The sequence below is a fragment of the Talpa europaea genome (assembly GCF_964194135.1).
Source record: "Talpa europaea genome assembly, chromosome: X".
NCBI lineage: Eukaryota > Metazoa > Chordata > Mammalia > Eulipotyphla > Talpidae > Talpa > Talpa europaea.
The window spans coordinates 35,686,049-35,699,402 of NC_140081.1; the positions used below are offsets into that span (position 1 = coordinate 35,686,049).

At 45.8% G+C, this 13,354-nt stretch overlaps 1 protein-coding gene across 1 annotated transcript in view; it reads right to left on the bottom strand.

Moving 5' to 3' along the window:
- Positions 1–13,354, bottom strand: part of HUWE1 (HECT, UBA and WWE domain containing E3 ubiquitin protein ligase 1) — a gene marked incomplete at both ends in the record, with an annotated part of 124,529 nt that overhangs the window by 9,648 nt on the left and 101,527 nt on the right. The window contains 16 exons of the mRNA XM_084258919.1: positions 67–199; positions 720–876; positions 983–1,104; positions 2,180–2,783; positions 3,458–4,004; positions 4,807–4,909; positions 5,047–5,335; positions 5,415–5,629; positions 6,452–6,582; positions 6,767–7,007; positions 8,014–8,301; positions 9,769–9,814; positions 11,305–11,459; positions 11,614–11,703; positions 11,983–12,161; positions 12,769–12,997. Coding sequence (XP_084115045.1) covers positions 67–199; positions 720–876; positions 983–1,104; positions 2,180–2,783; positions 3,458–4,004; positions 4,807–4,909; positions 5,047–5,335; positions 5,415–5,629; positions 6,452–6,582; positions 6,767–7,007; positions 8,014–8,301; positions 9,769–9,814; positions 11,305–11,459; positions 11,614–11,703; positions 11,983–12,161; positions 12,769–12,997 — 3,529 coding nt within the window. The remainder of the gene's footprint in view (positions 1–66; positions 200–719; positions 877–982; positions 1,105–2,179; positions 2,784–3,457; positions 4,005–4,806; positions 4,910–5,046; positions 5,336–5,414; positions 5,630–6,451; positions 6,583–6,766; positions 7,008–8,013; positions 8,302–9,768; positions 9,815–11,304; positions 11,460–11,613; positions 11,704–11,982; positions 12,162–12,768; positions 12,998–13,354) is intronic.

Consider the following 13,354-nt stretch of genomic DNA (forward strand, 5'->3'; position numbering starts at 1 on the left):
ACTAGTTAAGAGCTACCTTTCAGATGTCGCAGATTCCAGCCCCACAAATGGGTGGCTACCACCTACCTGCTTTGCATTTTGCCTTTCAGCTTGGTGGTCTGTGGCTGCTCCTCAGGCAGGCCATCAGGAGACAGGGTTTCACACTGGGTTCTCCGCTGCTGTTCCAGGTTGTATTCCCGTAGCTCAGCCAGAAGGGTACCTGGGCAGGCAAAGGAGCCAGTTAAGTGTTCAGAGATGTGTCTAGTGAAGCAGCTAAACCTTTCCAAGAAACCTGCCCAGGTAATCCTTTTTGCCCAGCTGCACAGAACCTGGAGTGAAAGGACTTTTGCTTTGTTCATCTTACTATGTATGCCCATGGATCATCCACCTAGGAACCATCTATTCACCTGGCCTAAAGAGCATGTTGCCTCTATATGACATGTAGGTGAGAGGAAAGAGTGTGTGTTTTGGAGCCTGTATACCTCTTGAACTTCTGAGGCTTTCTGATGATCTCAGGTGTACTGCTTAACCTTTCTCCCAGATTGCTTATCGATCTTAATCATGGACTAATATCACCCAACTCAGCACTACCAGTGCTATGACAGAAGAGGGCATGGGGGCTATGCTATAGAAACAGAGGCATATGATTCAGTCTGGAGGATTCAGGGACAGTTTCTAGAAAGAGGTGACACCTAACTGGAAGTTGTCAGAAAGATAGGATGCTTTACTGCTTTTATTACCTATCTGTTTACAAAGGGTATAACCGAGATGGCGGGCTCCATTCAGAAGCAGCTTAAGAACAGTGTCCCGAGTCCCAGGGTCTCCACGAGAGAGCTGTAGTAACACATTGGCAGCATCCTCTAGTCCCTCTTCAGAACAAGAGTGGGATGTCAACACCTGGGGAAATGAAGGGAGGAGTAAGTCCCAATTTGAGAATGAAAACATCATCTTCTGTTTACCCTTTCCCCCCTAACCTTGGTAGGTCAGAAGAACTTTGACTCACCTCCACAGAAAGCTGTAGCTGGTTTTCAGTGAGGCCAGAGGACACCATCTTAAAGTCTGTGCTGCTGCTGCTCCCATCACCCACCTTTGCTGGAGATTTGTTGGCCTTAGTAGTAGTAGACGCTTTGAGAAACAGAAGGAACATTGTTAAATCTCTGAAACTCACATGCCAGAGACTTAAGTGGAAGAACTGAGGAATCACTGAGCTGTCTAGGGCTTCAAGATGGGGTTAAGAAGTTAAAATAAAAAAATCCACCGACAAAAGCCAAATCCAAATGACTTAGGATGCCAAGGACTTGAGTGTACCTTTTAAAGTGACAAAGAATTCCACACATTGTTCTCTCTTACAGTCAGAGCTCCCGCTTCATCCTTCAAATAATACCTATTCGTCTGCTACAGGGTTTATTCACTTCACTTTGTGGGATTACCCAACACTTTTTTTAAAAAAGATTTATTTATGCATACAAGAGCTGGGGTACAGGCCAGAGATTTGAGGGGTGACAGGATTCATCAGAGACAGAGTGGGGAACAGAACACACAGACTGACTGAAATACACTGCTGAGGGGAGCAGCGGGTGAGACAGGAAAGGTCTGCTGCACCATGTGGGTAGCTCCCTGGCCGGCCAGGGATTGAACTCATGCTTCAGAGGCTGCAGATTGTTTCATAATGCTGTGGTTAACCCCATGCGCCACCAGGGAGGGCCTACCCAACACTATTCTACCATGATTCATATTGTATTCGCCCTCTGTTTCAATAACTTTTATCACCCATGGGTTTTAGTTCTCTTGGTAAAATAAGAAAGATGGAAACTAGATGATTTCAAGTGGTTTTAAAATTCTTGCACCCTCAAAACTGCAGAGCCTGGAACTCAACCAGGTTGTAAAACCTGAGAGTTCACTAAAGAAGAATTTTCTCTCCCCTCCTTTTGGTGCTTAGCTTAGGGAGGTCACATTTAGGGAATGCTTGCTGGTCTTCACAGGGGTATCTGGTCTGTTTGTATGAGAGAAAGAGGGAGGGGAGGAGAAAATAGGAAGAGAGGACTGAGACTGATGAGGGTAAGAATGAACACTTTTGGTTCTCACCAACTCAAATCAAGCAGATGGGTATCATTTAGGGAGAAATGGCTGGCAGGGGCGGGCAGGGGGAGGTTAGGTAGGTTTATGTACCCCACAGCTCCCAGCCTACATCCACACTTACTTGAAACAGTAGTGGTAGCAGTTGTGGGGGTAGTCACGGTGGTCGAAGCAGCTACGGTAATGGTGGATATAGCTGTGGCAACAACCAGGGCCGGAGTAGAACTGACAGGGGTGGATGCAGTAGGGGGAGTGGGTGTGGTGGAGGTGGCAGTGGTAGTGGTGGTAGATGTGGTAGAGGTGGCAACAGTGGTAGAGGAAGCACTGCTGCCAGAATTAGTCTGTGCTTCTGTCACTTTGTTTTCTGGGAGAGCAATTGAGATGAGAGAAAGGAGTCTGAGGAGTTTCTCAGTTAAGAGAGAGCTCCGGCGGATGACTGGGTGTGACAACATGTTCATGAGCTGCCCCAGTGGAGAGGCCTCCAAGCTGTATGGGGAGGTTTCCCCCTCACCACCAGCGCTCACTGGCACTGACTTCACGGAGTTCTTGCCTTTCCGGCTGACATTCATGTTGTCCAGTTTTACCAGTAAGTCCCAGAAGTCTGTGCAAATGCCACTGCTGGTGGACTGAGAAGAGCATGGGCTGCAGGCCTGCTTATTGCCCCTCTCCCGATCACTCTCACAGTTAATTTCTTTGGTCCGCTGCTGTGTAAAGTGGCTGGGAAACACCTGACGGGAAAAGGACAGGCTCGGTTTAGGGGGTCTATAGACAAAACAGGTCTTCCTGACAAGGAAAGACAACTGGTTCCTAGACTCTCCTCTTCTCTGGTACCATAGGAGACAAGTCATACAAGAGTTTTATCTTAACAGATAAAACTGAGTTTTATCTTAACAGCAAAGCAGCCTAAAGAAAGAAACAAGGGTATTGTAGGAGACGCATGATTAGCAAACTTTTGAGTCCTGGTCTCCTTACTTATCCACTGGGGCAAACACTTACTCTGCCTTGTAAAATTGTCATTAAAGAAGTTAATGTATTTTGCATTGTGCCCGACATATGGCACATAGTACCTATCATTAACAGATGGCAGGAATGCTTATTTAAAAGAACACTGAGCTAACCACTCGACAGTCACACTAATTTTCTGTATTCCAGCTTCTTCATCTGTAAAATGGGAATCACACAAACCAAGGAGGGCTGTTTTGATGACTGAATAATATAATGCATAAAAACTGTAAGGAGTGAAGATAAAAAGCCCACAGAGTTATTTATTGGACAATTTCTTGGAAATAATACAGGGTTCAGCACTAGCAGCAAAGTAAGGTTTGCTAGCTTCCATTGCATTCAGATTTCACCTGTCACCCCTCTCCCATTTCCTGGAATTGGGTTCCTTCAAGTTTCTCACCTTTGCCAATTGAATGAGTGTGTCTAGAACATGTCTGCAGACAACAGGAGCAGCCTGGGGATGGATGTGGACAGTGGAGCCACTGCTTGCATGCTTCTCAGTATGTTTGCGCCCCCCTGAACGCTGGATCTGGAATATGTTAGTCCTGCAGCCTAGGGCTGCATCCATGGATACTGAGAGCCAGGAAAGCTGGTTGGAGCTCTTAGACTCCATTTTGTGTAGCAGGTCCAGGGGCCGGTTTTCATGGCTGCCTGACCCACAGCTCTTGCTTGATTTTTTGCCCTTTTCCTCACTTGATGCAAGCTTGGGTGTCTCAATACACAGCTCACTTTCACTGCTGCGCTGCAAGATGGATAGCAGGCTACGGATGACCCAGTGGCGGGTCTGGGCATGGTAGCAGAGATTTCTCAGTACTCGGTGTAGACGGCTAGTATTGAGCTTTGGCTCATCCACAAACAGTAGTACCAGGAGACAAGATAGGGCTTCATGGTCCAGGAGGAGGCGTCCTCGAAGGCGGAGCAGAGTGTCCACATTACTGCCAGAAGGTCTGGAAAAGAGAATAGTTCCTGGGTAATACCTCAGCCAGGGGTCTGGGATCACACACAGGCCTCAGGGAGAGGAATGTGCTGGATACCTCCAAGGAGGCCTCTAAGGAGAAGGGAGGGTGTCCAATTTAAGGGCTATTAATAGTAACAAAAGCTGTCCTCTTGAATGCCTACTATGTATCAGGCATTCTACAATGGTTGTAAGATCAATGGGCTTAAGACTAGAGAATTGCCCATTTTTGAGACAATGAACACAAGGCTCAAACAGGTTGAAAGTGAGAAGCAAAGAGAGGGTCCAGCCCAGTACTGTATCATCAATTAGTAAAAAGGGACTGCACCTGAAGTCTAGGAGATAATACTTATTTCTGTCTTCTCTAGACTACCAGGAGGTTGCCTGTTGTACAGGAACTGAGCATTCCCTTCCCATTTTGGCATTTTGCATCCACTCTGCTTCAGCATGATTAATAATGAACTCCTCTCTATTTCCTCAGCCTAGACACTACAATCTCAAAGCAAGTGGCTCATTGTTTTCCTATTTGCTTGGGAGGCAGGGTGACTTTCCTCCTTGTTAAAACCACAGCTAGTGCCTGCCTGCTGCCTGCCTTATTTCATGCTTAGGGTCTACAGTAGCTACACCAACCTAAAAGTGTGATTTTCTGAAGGGGGAGTCCAAAGATACAGTTGCCCCACTATAATTCAAGGAAATATCCAGGTGACGTCATTCAGCCTCTCCACTTAGAAATGAGGGGGTTTGGATTAGCAGAAATAGAGGTGGTATGGCAAGTTGAAAAAAGATAAAGGTACCTGTTATGACTGCTGCTACCCCCCATCTGGAAGGTGCCACCTCTCTGAACAGCAAGGCGAGTGTATTGGACCCCACGGTTGCCACTCAGGCGACTAGTGAAAGCTGGAAGGAAAAAGTAAAGAATCTGGAATCGGGGAAGGGGTAATGAGCTAGTTAATCTACCAAAGAGAAACAACAGAGCCTCATCTGATCAAAGCTAGATATTGTAGAGTCTTCCCGCTTGCCTCCTCTCTCTGTACCTGGGCTTCGGAGAATGGCTGAGAGTGCAGAGGTGCTGCTGTGTCCAAAGAGTCGTTCATGCATGAGCTGCCGCTGCCTTGCTTCCTGTTCTCGCCTCAGGGCTTGAGCCTCAGCAGCAATGTCAGGGGGCATCACGGCCAAAACACTGTCCTCCATGTCTTCTAGGACACTACGGCGCAGGTCTGAGGGCAGAGTCTGAATAAAGGTCACAGGGTCCATGGGGGTGTCTGAGTTGGCATTTTGTGCCAGTTCCCGTCGCTGTTGCTCTGCTCTCTGCTGTGCCAGCACCTATGGAGCAGAGGGGTCAATGGGGGCATACCCACACCAGGCAGCCTATCGCCCCCCCCCCAACTCCTGGCTCACATACTTCCTCCTGGATGGCTGGAGGCAGGGCAGCCAGAAATTCAGGGCTCACTTCTGTTACTCCAGGATTCCCAACCACTGCAGGGGCTGAGCTATTTGTTGAGGGGGCAGTCCGGGCTGGTGGACGTATGCCCAGCTGGTTCTGCAGAACTTCCCGGCGGATGTCATCTGGCAGAGCAGCCAGGAAAGAGGGGTCCACACCTTCGGGGAGGCTGATGCCTAAAGGGAGATGTAAGGTGTTAAGGGGCACACACCTCTACTGATACCTAAGATGTACCTGGAGGAAAGAGATTCATGGCCTTGCTTGAGGGAAACTGACTTCATTTGTCCTCACTGCATGCAAAGGACAAAGGGCATGCAGAGAGGACCCACCTCCCTTTTCAAGGCTTAGAACAGCTCATGTGCCAGGTTCTGTGTGTATAACGCCATTTAACCTTCATCAAGATCCTACCATGTAGCTATGGGCCTCCCTGGTGGCCTAGGGGTTAAGTCTCAGCACTACTACCTCAACAGCCTATTGAGATGGACTGAGTTCAATCCCCGCCCAGGAGCTAACCCACATGGTGCAGTAGACCTTTCCTGTTTCGCCTGCTGCTCCCCTTAGCAATGTATTTGAGTAGATCTGCCTATTCTGCTTGCTTGCTCCCCATATTCTGTCTCTGGTGAAGCCTCTCACCCCCCTGCACCTCTGGCCTGCAGAATATGAAAAAATAAAATCTTAAAATAAAAAAAAGACCCTACCATGTAGCTATTATAACCTCCACTGCCCATTATCAATGAGGACCAGAGAAGTAAAGTTAAGTCCCTCAGGTCCTAAAAGGCCTAGGAAGTGGCAAGGGGGGGATTTGAATTAAGATCAGTTTGACACAAAGTCTAGACTTATTTCACTATGCAGCACCAACATCCCCTTGACTGCTTGCCCTCCAAATTTACATAGTATTCTTCATCCAGATGGAACTGTTTGACTGGTGGGCATTTCACCACTAGGGCTACCAGAAATCCAAACAACCCCAGGATGGCCTGACCACACACAGAGCTCACCTGCAAGGGGATCTTCTTCTTCACTGCTAGTTGAAGGCAGTGGCTCTTCTAGGATTCCCCGGGAATCTGCTCCAGAAATGGCAACAGCAGAATCTCTGGTGGAAGAACTCTCCGAAGACGCAGGAGGAGAGCTGAAGGGAGTAATTTTCACGTTGTTATCTGTATTATGTTTTCCAATTTATGACACCCCTTTCCCATGGAAGCCAGGTTGACTTCCCCAGTGTGCCAAGCACATACACTAGTTAACCGGTATGACTGTCTCTTGAAATACCCGCCAACACATCCTGCCCTCTTCTTTGCCCACACAATGCTTACCCATCCTCAGGGGGCTGCACAGGTTCCCCTGTCCCGTCACCCCTGCCTTGTACTTCTGCTACAACTGGCGGGGTATCCCCAGGAGTGGAGCTGCCTGCTGCGGGTTGATCAGAATTGCCAGCTGCTGAAGGGTCACCCACAGCCTCCTCCAGGGTACAAGAAGCCAGGCTGCTGGTATCCATGGGAGAGCCTTCTAGTTGACTGCTGACAGCTGTCAGTGCATCAGAATCTTCAGCTCTCTCTGGGGAAAGAGAGGCTAGGAGGAAGTCACATGGAGAGGTTAGATTTCTGCCTGGAAGAGGGGGCCATTAAGAAAAGTAGCAGCACATCAGACAAGGTCTTTGATAGGGATGTTTTCTTAGGGGCAGTCAGATCAGACTTTTCTTCCACTTAAGTTCCATGTTCACACCTGATAGTCCTCCTTAATCTCATCCACTTTATAAGGCTCAGTTCAGGTCCTTTCTCTCATCTGTTGAGCATTTATAATGTTTCAGGCATGCTCACAAAACATCTTTCCTATGTACCCCAGGAAGGAATTCTGTCACTTTCGGATTACTTGGAGGCACTATTTGTATACACATGTTGGTTCAGTGTATATAAAAAACAAGGTTTCTTGATGGAAAAGAAGCCCAGCACCTTAAGGTTTCTCCATAGCACATCACAGGTGGCATGGTATAGAGCAGCAATGGCAAACAGATTTCAATTTTCTCTGTTGGAACACTGCTGAGAGGAATTTTGAAGCCCATTTCAAACCAGTGGGAAATGGTGCCATGAGATAAATGGTGCCTACAAGGATGGGAGAGCTCTATGTGTGGGGTCACATGCTTGCTATCCATGGAACTGTTGAAGCAGAGCAAGCTTTAGAGTTAGGACTCAGCACAACCACTTTCTGACTATGGGCTAATTATTTCTCTTTGGGGTTTCAGTTCTACCATGGAGATAACGCCAACTACTTCAAAGGATTGGCACAATAGACTGGCACAATAGCCTAGAGACAGCAATTACTTCAATATACTGCTGGCACTATCATTAGTATCCTCAGACACTCAGATGTATAATAACTCAAGAACACAGAAAACAAGCACAACTTTAGCTAAGAAAGCTAATGTGCAAGCTGAGGTTCTATTTGAAGACTTGAGCTTCTACTATTTGTCTAAAAGTAAGAAGATTGAAGAGAAACTACAAAGACTTCCATTTTTCCCTCCTGTTCTACACCCCCCTCCTATAAACCTTGAAACTCTACTCACTTATAGTGGGAGCTGGGGATAACTCCATCTGAGTGGTTTCTGCTTCTGCACTTGGCCTTGTGGGACCCAATTCCTCTGGCTCTACAGGCATTAATAGCTGTGTAGAGCTCCCCCCTTCTCCAGCCGGGGACTGTAGCTCTTGAGGAATCTCTCCTAAGGCTGGTGGGGGTGGGAGAGCTGGTTGCTGTTGTGAGGGTTGCAGAGTGACAAGGGTCTCCTTGGACTCTGATGTAGCTGCATCAGCTGAAGATGGGGTTGTTGGGTAGCTGTCAGGCATAGGAGTTCCATCTTTTTTGGAAAGAATGATAATGGGGATGTTAAGGGGCAATCAGTCAAGGACCCTGGGAGCCACCCAATTAATACATGTGGCTTGACGAGTACCCCACCCAGCCAGTGATGCAGGACTCTCCCTGAGCACCAAGTGCTCCTAGGTTCAGTTTGTGGCTGATATGGTATACTCAGCATGAGGGCTAAGGCACAGTGCTATCTTAGTCCTAAGAACTCTTTGCAGAGTGAAGAGTTAAATCCTTTCTATGCCTCAGATGGAAAGGGAGAAGTTCAAGTCTCTTTAAAAATGATACATGCCTCACCCTAAATATCACTTGTCTCCTTCTACCTCCCCAGTTCTGATATATAAGGAATACCTACAGCTTATGTCTGATGGAAGCAACAGTGCCAACATTAACTGTGAATATGCCACACACCAAGGAAAGTAGTAAGTTGTATAGTTATCTTCTAATTGGGGCCTAAAATCCCTACCCCTCAACAATACAACTTACTACCTCACCCCGGCATGAGCAGAATTCTCTTAGCAAGGGCAGCAGGCAAAAGGCCATTTTACCTTTTGGACCCTTTCCTAGACTTTTTGCTAGATTACCAGGACACCTACCCTCTTTCACTGCTTTAAAAAAATACTGTGTAGGCTTTGTTACAATCATTTCTCAACTCAAGTGCCAAAGGAGAGAGAAGGCATAAGGAAGTAGAAGTTCTGAGGAAATAGGGGTGGGGGAGACATAATACCACATGGACCAGTTATTAGAATCACAAAATGATTGACCATTAAGATTAAAAGAAGGAATAGAATACAGAGCGGTAATACCATTTAGCCCACAGAACTATCTTCTCCAAAATAATGTGTCAAGACAGTGTTCCGAGACTTTTAGATTCTACAGTATAGTAAGAATTAAATAAAAAGGGGGGAAAAGATTCATGTAGGATTACAACTTTAGTGGAGCAAGAAAAGAAGCCCCTCAATATTATTTAATAAAAATATTTTGATACCAAAGGACCAAGAAGGACATAATCTCTAAATATAAAAATGTTCTAAAAATGAATAAATTCAGCTTTCTGTAAAACTCATTGAACCACTTCTATTTCATTCATTTCCATTGAGGACTGGCATTTGCGAACCATTGTCATTAGCCATTCTCATGAAATACCACACCATGGTGACTGTGGTGACTACCAAAGGAGATAGGACACATGGCCTTGCTACTCATGCCAGGATGCAGTACAGCATAATCAGAAAGATAACCTGAACAGAGCACATCAGAGGGGAAGTGTACCACCGTGGGAAAGACAGTAGACTGTATAGTTATCTCCAAGATGGGGTATGACCCTAAAACTATACAATCTACTACCTCATCCCACAGAGCACCAGTGTTCATCTTCAGCCTACTTGGGCCAGCTACTTATAAGTGTCAGGAGAAAGAATCAACCAGTCAGCAAAAAAGGGGGAAAAGGAAGGAGAGTTACCTGAGAGGTTTTGTTCAGTGGAGTCATTTGTCTTAGATGCAGTACACTGCAAAGAGAAGGGACAGACTAATGTGGGACTTTGGAAGCATTACAAAGTCAACTATAGCAAGTCACCATCCCCCAAACATGCCATCTAGGAGTTCGATGACTTGACTGGATGATGAGTACTTAAGTGTGCAAATACATCTCCAAGTTTTCCAATGTATTTATGTTCAAGGATGGCTTGGGGACAAAGGGGAAAACTGCCAGGGGGCTGAATGAACAGAAAGAGGAAAGGGTAGTAAAAATCACTTTAGGGTTGGGCTGGTCATAGGATATGACTTGAACATAACTGTGAGACCAGCAAAACTTTGTTAAAGCTTCAACTGTCTATATATTCCTTTGGCTCATTATGTCCATTCCAGCTTTTTTCAGTCATATGCCAGGCTGTGTGACTTTTAGGCAAAATTTTAGAGAGTATATTGTCCTGACCCTATGGAAGAATTCCATCATATCTCAAACTGTGTTTGAAACAACATTACTGCTTATTAGGTAAAAATTCTATACAAAAATGTTACATCAAGCTTATTATTGTTCAGTTTAACATTTCAATGTCCTTACTTTCAATCCACCTGATACCGTAATTGCAGAATAGGGTATAATAAAGTCTTTCAGGGCCTCCCTGGTGGCGCAAAGGGTTAAGCACCACACTAGGAAGCAATCCACAGCTTCTGCAATACAAATTTGATCCCCGGCAGGCCAGGGAGCAATCCACATGGCACAGCAGGCCTTTCCTGTCTCGCCTGCTGCTCCCCTCAGCAGTGTATTTCAGTCAGTCTGCCTGTTCTGTTCCCCACTCTGTCTCTGGTGACTCCTCTCATCCCCTGCATCTCTGACCTGTACCCCAGCTCTTATATCATGAATAAATAAATCTTTAAAAAAATAAAAAATAAAGTCTTTCATGCCAATCTTTTAATTTCTTCATATTTCTACCACCAGTTTTAACTTTGTGTATTTTCAATATACTGTTTGATGTACCAGAAGGTTCAGAGAAAGGTAGGTAGCCTCTTTCTAAACAAAATCATGCCAATTGACCCTAGAAAATGACATGTGGTGAGGTTCTGGGTAGGAACATTTTCTCTGATCTGACACCTAAACCTAACATTCAAATGGGAGAGTGGGGCCATCCTGGTAAGGCTCCCTTCTCTATATCTGATAAGGTAGTCTACTGAAAGAAGTGGAACTGAATCACCAAGAACATGTTCTTAGTCATAATCATTCTTGTCTAGCTGCAGTCACTGAAGGAAGAGACTACGATATAATGACTTGTTGAGTGAGGAGTCCCCAATGAGATACTAGAGAACTAATTTTCCCTTTAGGCTTGATTTCTTTCCCCTAAAAACCATGAGTGCACAGTGAAGTTGGAATGGATCATTTCTCAGGCTCAAAGTGAACATCCTAAGATTCTTCAATGACTTTTGGTGCCATGTGTATGTAAAAAATGAAAGTTAAGGCAGATACAGCCAAAGATGCATCCTCTTAGTGCCTGGGAATCACCTGTGCACTCTGATCCCTGTTCTCCTTGTCTTCTTTGCCTTTGTCTGTTATTTTTGTTTCTTCCTCAGCCAGCTGCTTCCTGCGTTTTTCCCGCCTTTCTTCCAGTTCCTCATCCCTCAGGAATTCCAGGTGATTGACAATGGGCACTTTAACAACTGGATCAAAGAGGCAAAGATCAGAGACTATTCTGGGGAGGTGGGAGAGGAAGCCAACAGGCAGAGACTGAGGCCACAGAGACCCAGGAAAACAAGTTTCCATGCACGTGTTTCAGCTCTGGAAGGCTTACCTGATAACCAAGTTGCTACATACCTGAAACACAGTCGTGCATGCTCTCAGCATCAAGAACTTTGCATTCTTCTGTCCAGCGAGTCAGAGCTGTGGGGATGCTGGACAGGGTCCCTGTAGAGCAAAGGAGTGTAAGATTCTTGGCTTTGTCATATGTCAACGGATTAAAAAAAAAAACACAGTATTTTCCTAATAGGACCCAATGTCTTATCATAAGATTTGGCACATCACAGGTATCCATAGTTTTTGTTGTTCTTTGCTAAGTCATTGAGTAGTTCCGGCTCCTATAAAATGGTGTTTCTCCAGGCAGGGCAGATAATGCTCTGCTTTCCCTCAGCAGGGAAAAAGTAGAATCTTAGAAATTGCAAGCTTTCTCTCACCACACAAACTTACCTGCTTGGCTGGTAGCTGTGCTCTGGTCATGGAAAAAGTCATCCAGTAGTTCATCATCAGACCGGGCAATGATGTGGACGTCATCATTGCCCACCAGGAGGCGGGCCCGGCCCCGGCTTTGTAGGGGAAGGCTGCTACTCAGCTGAAGGATGTCAGCAGCAGCAGAGGGACCAAGCAACCTGTAAGGTGGTGGAGTGGTACCATGGTCACTGTACATCCATAGGGGTTCCTGTAACCTGTTACTGTGAGATACTTTCTGTATCCTCTAAAAATGCATAACACTATTAAGGACCTTACCATACTGTACATGAATCTTACTTTTCTAAGAATGCCAGTAGTCAGTGAATTTTATTTGGGCTGATGTCACCTATTATTCTATAGTTCCTGGCTCAGAGTGATTGTCACTGACAATGCCAAGTACTGTGTCAGAGTATAATGCCTTTGTTGTATACTGAGTTCTCTGTATACCAACTATTAATTCATATATTCCTTTCTTTCACTTCTAAAATAGTTTCTCCCAGGGATCCTATCTTGTCTGTATCTAAAGTGTTAAGTGCTTGGTATATGAAATGCTTAATATTAAGACTGCTGAATGTATGTGGAGGACACTTAAGTGAAAGAACACAACATACAATTTGGTATTCCACAAAAGGCTGCACATATAATCCCAAAAAGATATGGGACAAAGACATTTTGTGTGTGTGTGACCAGAGTGTACATGTGTGTTTCCCCAGGTTATGACAATGCTGAAGCCCAGTGAACCCCAAACTTTTCTTTATAACTCACCTCTGGAGTATAAGAGGAGGGTTGGGCTGGCGATTCCCAGGGTAATGAACATGAATGGTGTGGCCTGTATTGGCTGTCAGCTGCCTTAGGGTCCTCTGACTACGCCCAATGCCCTGGGTCAGACGTGTTGTAGAGGAGCCGCTGCCCAGCGTCAGGGAACTGTGGTCTGCATGGCGTACCATCAGTGGGTGAGTGGTAGGGATATTTCCTGGGGATGGGGGGATGTCTGCTGCAAGGACAACATACAAAGGGGTCAGTGCCAAAAATAAATTTCTTCCATGCTTGTTCAAGCAGAGAACCATGTCTCCTGGGCCTTACTTCCTCACACGGAAACCTGAGCTTTGTCCTTTCTCCCTCATTCCCATGCCTCATTTCTATCACTGACACTACCATAGTTTATGCCACCATCTCTCACCTTAATGCTACAACAGCTAGTTCTAAGTAGTACCTGATCCTAATCCATTCTCCACACTACAGCCACAGTGATGCTTTTCGGTCCCTCAGAAACATGCTGTCCCCTTCACCTTGAAGACTCCTTTCCCTCTTCACTTGTTCTTTTATTCAGTTCTACTACTACAGATTGGCT